General features: G+C 33.8%; 2 protein-coding genes across 2 annotated transcripts; both read left to right on the forward strand.

Annotated features, from left to right (window-relative positions):
* The first annotated feature begins 462 nt into the window (after positions 1 to 462).
* On the forward strand, positions 463 to 4,337 carry LOC127087513 (uncharacterized). The gene is made up of 6 exons (XM_051028403.1): positions 463 to 630; positions 817 to 1,938; positions 2,211 to 2,799; positions 2,901 to 3,090; positions 3,684 to 3,740; positions 3,935 to 4,337. The coding sequence occupies exons 2-6, from the start codon at positions 921 to 923 to the stop codon at positions 4,181 to 4,183; spliced, it is 2,103 nt and encodes a 700-aa protein (XP_050884360.1). The 5' UTR covers positions 463 to 630; positions 817 to 920; the 3' UTR covers positions 4,184 to 4,337.
* An 87-nt stretch (positions 4,338 to 4,424) lies between these two features.
* LOC127087514 (WAT1-related protein At1g68170) lies at positions 4,425 to 6,388 on the forward strand. Its single transcript, XM_051028404.1, has 7 exons — positions 4,425 to 4,761; positions 4,884 to 4,946; positions 5,029 to 5,145; positions 5,227 to 5,467; positions 5,545 to 5,706; positions 5,783 to 5,934; positions 6,022 to 6,388. The coding sequence occupies exons 1-7, from the start codon at positions 4,565 to 4,567 to the stop codon at positions 6,197 to 6,199; spliced, it is 1,110 nt and encodes a 369-aa protein (XP_050884361.1). The 5' UTR covers positions 4,425 to 4,564; the 3' UTR covers positions 6,200 to 6,388.
* The last annotated feature ends 945 nt before the right edge of the window (positions 6,389 to 7,333 follow it).

The raw sequence follows: 7,333 nt of genomic DNA on the forward strand, positions 1-7,333 counted from the left end.
CTTTAATTTAGTTTGTTTATGATGTTTTAATATGTTTTTAAGGAACATGACATAAGTGTTATGTTTAAAAGTATTACTTTCTTTTTAATTTAATTATAACATAATTTATAGTTCGTAAATATTTATTACACTTACATAGTTTAGAAACTCTGAAAAAATATTAGAAAGATAACGATATTTTAGAACAAGACAAAGCGTGAAGTAATCTGTTATCAACCGTAGCCAAGAAAGGAAAAAAGAAAAATAAAAGAAGTAAGAAATAGAAAACCAGAAAAGGAAAACTTATAAAGACTTGAATTGTCTGCTTTAACTAATTTGACACAGTTTCACACAAACAGAAATCAACACCCTTGGATTGATCAGACGGCCAGGATATATCTGAATAATAACACTTGAGACCCACCGACGGTACAGTACAGTCACTTTTTCTCGCGCTTTTTACAGTGTGAAATATATCACACGTGTCATACGCACGTGCTATCAATTTCTCTCACAGAGTCTCCTCAGAGTTAGAACCTTGTCTCTCTCTCTCTCTGAGTGACAGTGTCAACTCGTTCTTCTTCATTTGCTGCATCCACAAACTCTCACAGTGGTGAACTCAACTTCAACAATCAATCACAGATCTTCAATGTAATGCTTCCAATTCTTTTACAATCTTGAAATACTCTTCTATGAGTGACAAGAATACTATTTTTATTTTTTTATTTTTTTTTGTGAACAACAATATACAAATGGACGAACTTGCACTTTTTTTGTTTGTTTTACTGTGTGTAGATTCTGATTCAGAAATTAAATCTTTCATGTTTTTTGTCTCAGAAATCTTTTTCTGCTTGAAGCATTATTGCAGAGTTTGTGTGGAAATTAGTGAGTTCCTAAAAAGGGATTTTGATAGGGTTAAGCTTCTTGGTGATATATGAATCATGATTGTTGAGGAAAGGAAACTAATGGAGGAAAGTAGTAATAGAGGTGAATTTCAAGCTAGTTTAGCTAAACTCTCTTCATTGAGATCAGGTGGTAGTTTTAAATCAACATTATCTGGAAGAACGACTCCAAGAAGTAATTCTCCTTCGTTTCGAAGATTGAATTCTAGTCGAACACCGAGGAAGGATGGAAGGGGTTTCGGTGGTTCGTTGTTGTTTCGGAGTAATCGCGTGTTGTTGTGGTTGCTTCTGATTACTCTTTGGGCTTATCTTGGATTTTTTGTTCAGTCTAGGTGGGCACATAGTGATAAGAAGGAGGAGTTTTCTGGATTTGGGACTGGGCCGAGAAATACTGGCGCAGACGCTGATCCGAGTCTTCGTCGTGATTTGATTGCTAGTGATGAATCTTTGTCTGTTAATAATGATAGTGTTAGAAATAAAGGTGGGATCGGTAGAACAATAAACGTGGCTTTGGCGAAGAAAGAAAATAATGATGATGATGCTTCATCTCGTCGTAAAGCAAGCTCGAAGAAAAAGAGCAGGCGATCTTCTAAAGGTAAAGCCCGTGGGAAGCAAAAACTGAAAGTGGAAATTAAGAACAACACTATAGAGGAGCAGGAACCGGAAATTCCTCAAACCAATAGTACATATGGGCTGCTTGTTGGTCCGTTTGGTTCAATGGAGGATAGGATTTTGGAATGGAGTCCTCAGAAACGTTCTGGGACATGTAATAGGAAGGGGGACTTTGCGCGTCTTGTTTGGTCCAGAAGATTTATCTTGGTATTCCATGAGCTTTCCATGACTGGAGCTCCGCTTTCAATGATGGAGTTGGCAACGGAGCTTTTGAGCTGTGGAGCCACTGTTTCAGCTGTTGTACTTAGCAGGAAGGGTGGTTTGTTGTCAGAGCTTTCCAGAAGACGAATCAAGGTGCTGGAGGATAAAGCAGAACTCAGCTTCAAAACTGCAATGAAAGCTGATCTCGTAATTGCTGGTTCAGCTGTATGTGCATCATGGATTGGTATGAAAAGATTGATTACAATTAATTGTGATTATCATTTATTCTTTTCTTTATTATTCGGTATAGTTTCTATAGATTGTTTTGTTGTTACTATTTTTGCTTCTGATACTGAAGGATTCCAATTACGTCTCTCTTTTATATGTAGTTGCATAGATTCATTGCAAAATAATAATACAATTCTTTTTCAGATTATTCAAGTAGAAATTATTAATATGAGTTTGTAATTGCTCTTCATGTCTTAATAAAAACCCTTTGTTTTGTTATGTCTCCAGAAAAATATATTGAACGTTTTCCTGCGGGAGGGAGTCAAGTTGCTTGGTGGGTTATGGAAAACCGTCGCGAGTACTTCGATCGTTCAAAGGGTGTCTTGGACAGAGTAAAGATGTTGGTTTTTCTTTCTGATTCGCAATCTAAACAATGGCTAAAATGGTGTGAAGAAGAAAACATAAAATTGAGATCTCAACCCGAAATTGTTCCTTTGTCCGTTAATGATGAACTGGCATTTGTAGCTGGCATTCCCTCTACGCTTAACACTCCATCCTTTAGTACTGATAAAATGATTGAGAAAAAGCAGTTGTTGCGAGAATCAGTCCGAAAAGAAATGGGATTAACGGATAATGATATGCTTGTGATATCTCTGAGTAGCATCAACCCTGGAAAGGGCCAGCTGTTGCTTCTTGAATCAGCAAGCTCAGTAGTAGAACATGAACAGTTGGAAGATGGTAAGAAAATGAAAAAATTATCAAATATAAAGGAAGGCCTGTCTACTCAGGCAAGAAGACATCGTGTTAGAAAACTGTTACCATTGTTGAAGAAAGGCAAAGTAGCTCTGAATGATATCTCAAGCAATTCTCTAAGCAGGTTTGGTTACATGAATCTGGAAATTAATTCTTATAACTTATGATTTTATGGTATCTATTTTTTATTTGCTGCACTGATTATGTAAACTTTGATAATCACAGAAGGAAACAATCTCTCAAACTTCTCATTGGTTCTGTTGGATCTAAAAGTAACAAGGGGGATTATGTTAAAAGCCTTCTAAGTTTCTTAGAACAGCATCCCAACACTTCAAAATCAGTTTTGTGGACTCCAGCCACAACACAGGTTGCCTCACTATACTCTGCCGCAGATGTTTATGTCATAAACGCTCAGGTAGGTCCTGTTTATTTTGTTTATAAAGTAGTAGGTAAAATTCTTATACATTCATATCGTTATTTGTTATCTCATTCATTATTAGTATATGCATATAATTAGGAATCTAGTTTGCACCTGACATTCATATAGCTCCATGCAAAGATATTTTAAATGGAAAAGTTGTTCAATCATGTTGGAAATATTATCACGTTGTGTTATCTGTTAAGAACTTGAGATAGATGAAATATATTGTTTTGTTTTCTGATTTGAAATCTTGTGATCTTACCTTAAAGTTCTTGCCTTGCCCCATTTCTAGAATACTCTCTCATGTGTATGATGAGTATTTTATGTTATTTTAAGATGTATGAATTCCCATCTAATCTATTTAGTGTTCTTTATCAATAAAGGATTAGATTTATTGAGTAATCAATGAATTTGTTGAAAATAGTACTGAATGGCATTTTTGGCTTTGTTTGTATTGCATTATTTTACAGCTTCATAATTGCTGAAACTATATATTCCAGCTGTTACCTAAGTTTAGAGCTATTAATTTAATCGCTGAAATATCCTCCAATATGGAAAGCTGTTGCTAACTAACAAATGATGAACAGGGACTGGGAGAGACATTTGGACGGGTGACTATAGAAGCAATGGCATTTGGTCTTCCGGTATGACTTCTAGTGCATTTACGTATTTTGAGTGTCATGCCTGAGTTTTGATAATTGTCAACATTTTTAACCGTCTAATGGTGCGACGATGAAATAACCTCTCATATGCATAATAGAATGACTTAACTCATAAGTAATATATTAATAACAGTTCATCCAATTAAGTTGTGTTCCATTTAATGTTATGGGAGCAGGTTCTTGGAACTGACGCGGGGGGAACGAAGGAGATAGTCGAACACAATGTTACAGGTCTTGTTCATCCAATTGGACGCACAGCAGGGAACGACATCCTTGCACAGAATCTTGTGTATTTGCTGAAAAACCAGTTGGCAAGGAAACAAATGGGAATGGAAGGAAGAAAGAAGGTGGAGAAGATGTATTTGAAGCAACACATGTATAAGAAATTTGTTGATGTTATTGTTAGATGCATGAGAAGCAAATAAGCCCTTGTAATACTCTCATTCTTTCTTTTTTTCTTCTTATTGAAGTCACTCATTCACAATACATAATCTTGACACTGTTTTGATAAATATTTGCAATTATTTTACTGTTCTTAGTGCTTGGTCAAAGAAATTTAAAAGTGAATATTTAAAATTATTTGATAAACTTTCCATTACGGTACCTTTTTTGGTTGGGGGTGGAGGGAAATATGCCTCTTTTCTGTTTCAATAGAATGTGTCTTCTTGACACCTTGAATTCATGCATTTTAATTTGGAATTAATAACTCAATCATGATTAATATAAAAACAAGATTTGTGTTTGAATAGATAATATACAAAACAAAACTCTCTAACACTAATAGTTGTGATTAATATTTTATTAACATGTCATCTCTATGTAAATTCATAGATGGAGTAAAAACAGCATTTTTAATGGTGGTGGTTCAGGTCTCTTATGCTGTTGTTAGCATATTGTACAAATTGGTTGCAAATAATAATGGAATGAGTTTGTGTGTACTTGTGGCTTATCGTTACCTTTTTGCATCCATTTTTATGGTTCCTCTTGCTTATTTTGCTGAGAGGTGCCACTTTATTTCTATTATTCATAAGATTCATTAGTAGTTTTATACAACATATTTAAAAGTGAGAAAATAAAGGAAAATAATTTTATTAACACAATTCAGGATTTATGCTTCTTCCACAGGAAGAGCAAGCCAAAGATCACTGCAGAAGTTCTTTTTCAAGCTTTTCTTTGTGGATTATTTGGGTAAGTTGATTCAATATTATTTTAAATAAATATTTATAGAATATGATATTCTCATTAATTAATCAAAGTTTATGATACTCAGGGCAACATTACAACAAAATTTGTATGTTGAAGCCGTAGTTTTGGCGGGTGTAACATACGCTACGGTCATGTACAACTTTATTCCGGGTGCAACTTTTATCTTAGCCGTATGTTTCGGGTGCGTAATTTAACCTTTAACTAAGCCCTAGATGTTAAATTTTTTAGTGTTAAATTAATTAATAATGGTTTTAATTTTCAGATTGGAAAGGTTAAACATTGGAACATTATCAGGGAAAGCCAAGGTGATTGGTACATTAATGGGAATCAGTGGAGCCATGATTCTCACATTCTATAAGAGTACTGAAATTCACCTATGGTCTACTCATGTGAATTTGTTGAAACATCATCTACAACCACAAAATGTATCTGCTAATAATATATGGGGCTCATCTCTTGCACTGGGAACTTGTATATCATATTCAATATGGTTGATAATTCAGGTCACACATTCATCAAGTTTATACTAAAAACAATTGATCAATTAACTTCATTTTACAACTTGTATTAAATACTATAGGCTAAGATGAGTGAGAAGTTTCCTTGGCATTATACAAGTGCAGCATTGATGTCAGTGATGGCTTCCATTCAATCAATTATATTTGCTTTATGTGTGGAAAGAGGTGATTGGAATCAATGGAAGCTTGGTTGGGATATCAAACTTTTCACAGCACTTTTTGCAGTAAAACCTAATCTATGAATCAATATTTATATTTATGTATTAATATAAAAACGTCGTTAATATTTTGTATTTGCAGGGTGTTGTGGCCTCGGGAATAGTTTGGGTTATGATTGCATGGTGTGTGCGCATAAAAGGTCCACTCTATGCTTCTGTTTTCAACCCTCTATTTCTTGTTCTAGTGGCCATTGGAGGATCTCTCTTACTAGATGAAACACTTCATTTGGGAAGGTTCAAATATTTAACTCATTTTATTATTTAGTAATTTTTGAAGCCTTTTTATATTACTATTAAAAAAAAAATCTTCTAAAATTACAGTGTAATAGGATCATTGATAATTGTGATTGGGCTATACATTGTCTTGTGGGGTAAAGGTAGAGAATTGAAGAAAATTATTGAGGTTCAACCATTGGAGATAATTACCACAAAGCTTCAAGATGCTAAAAGTCTTGAGATTGATGATAACATTGTCGTGAAGGAAAACAATTATCTATAAACAAAAGGAAAGTGACAAGTTTAAAAATAATCATCACATGGGAGGCATATTCAACGACCATAAAGTGATCAGATCATTCATTATTTTGATTTCTTTGTTAATTCTATATTCTAAAGCAATTTCAAACATTATTATATAGTGATAGTAAAGTGTTAACTTTTTTGCTTTCAAAATAACTTTATGAAGAGTTTGATGAGTTCAAATGTTAACAACATTACTACCGAATATAGTACTCACACAGTACAATGTCTTAGATAATATGATATAAATAAATGTTAGTGTGTGAGATTTTTTTTTAAGTGATGAGATAAAGAGAAAGAAAATAAGAAAATAACAATTATTATTATTGAAGAATGATTGTGTTACAAATTGATTTATATATGTATGTATTTATACACAAAGTTATTTAGTTATTTGACTACCTAAGTAACAAATATAACAAACTAAGTAACAAATCATAAACTCTAATTATCTTTGCACTTGGGTCTCATACAACTTGGATTATATCTTATATCTCAACAGAGCCCCCTATAATCCAAGTTGTTGAACATACATTAATCATAATCGATCAGAATTATTCATAATTTCTTTCTCAAATTTAGGAATCTGTCGATCTTCAATCCTTTGGTGAAAATGTCGGTCAAGTGTGTTTCACTTGAGCAATGTCTTACTTCAAGTTTACCTTCTCCCTTAAGAAGTAAAATCTAGCTTCAATGTGCTTATTCCTTCCATGCAAAACAGGATTCTTCGCAAGATTTATGGTTGACTTGTTGTCGATTTGTAGTACCAGAGTTTTCTTCACTTCGACCTCTATTTTTTGAAGCACATATCTGACCCAAATTGCTTGACACGCAACATATGATCCTGCTATATATTCAGTCTCTCACGATGACAATGTCACCACATGTTGCTTTCTCGAGCACCGTGAGATTGGGACACCAAATACTTAAAAGAAATAACTAGTTGTGCTTCTTCGATCTTCCTTATCTTCACACTAACTTGCATCTAAATAGCAAGTAATCATAACTTCTTTGCTTTCAGAGTCTTGTCGAAATAGAATTCCACAATTTATCGATTCTTTTAAGTATCTCAGGATTCTTCTTACAACCTTCATGTGTGACACATTTCGTTCAC

The sequence above is a fragment of the Lathyrus oleraceus genome, chromosome 5, assembly GCF_024323335.1.
Source record: "Lathyrus oleraceus cultivar Zhongwan6 chromosome 5, CAAS_Psat_ZW6_1.0, whole genome shotgun sequence".
In the NCBI taxonomy this organism is placed as follows: Eukaryota; Viridiplantae; Streptophyta; class Magnoliopsida; order Fabales; family Fabaceae; genus Lathyrus; species Lathyrus oleraceus.

What these genes read in the sequence shown, in the direction of transcription:
- LOC127087513 (XM_051028403.1), top strand. Translation starts at nt 921, where the DNA reads ATGATTGTTGAGGAAAGGAAACTAATGGAGGAAAGTAGTAATAGAGGT. An exon ending in TGTATGTGCATCATGGATTG is followed by an intron (nt 1,939 to 2,210) that starts GTATGAAAAGAT and finishes TTATGTCTCCAG; the next exon opens with AAAAATATATTGAACGTTTT. An exon ending in TTTATGTCATAAACGCTCAG is followed by an intron (nt 3,091 to 3,683) that starts GTAGGTCCTGTT and finishes AATGATGAACAG; the next exon opens with GGACTGGGAGAGACATTTGG.
- LOC127087514 (XM_051028404.1), top strand. Translation starts at nt 4,565, where the DNA reads ATGTCATCTCTATGTAAATTCATAGATGGAGTAAAAACAGCATTTTTA. An exon ending in CTTGCTTATTTTGCTGAGAG is followed by an intron (nt 4,762 to 4,883) that starts GTGCCACTTTAT and finishes CTTCTTCCACAG; the next exon opens with GAAGAGCAAGCCAAAGATCA. An exon ending in CAATATGGTTGATAATTCAG is followed by an intron (nt 5,468 to 5,544) that starts GTCACACATTCA and finishes TAAATACTATAG; the next exon opens with GCTAAGATGAGTGAGAAGTT.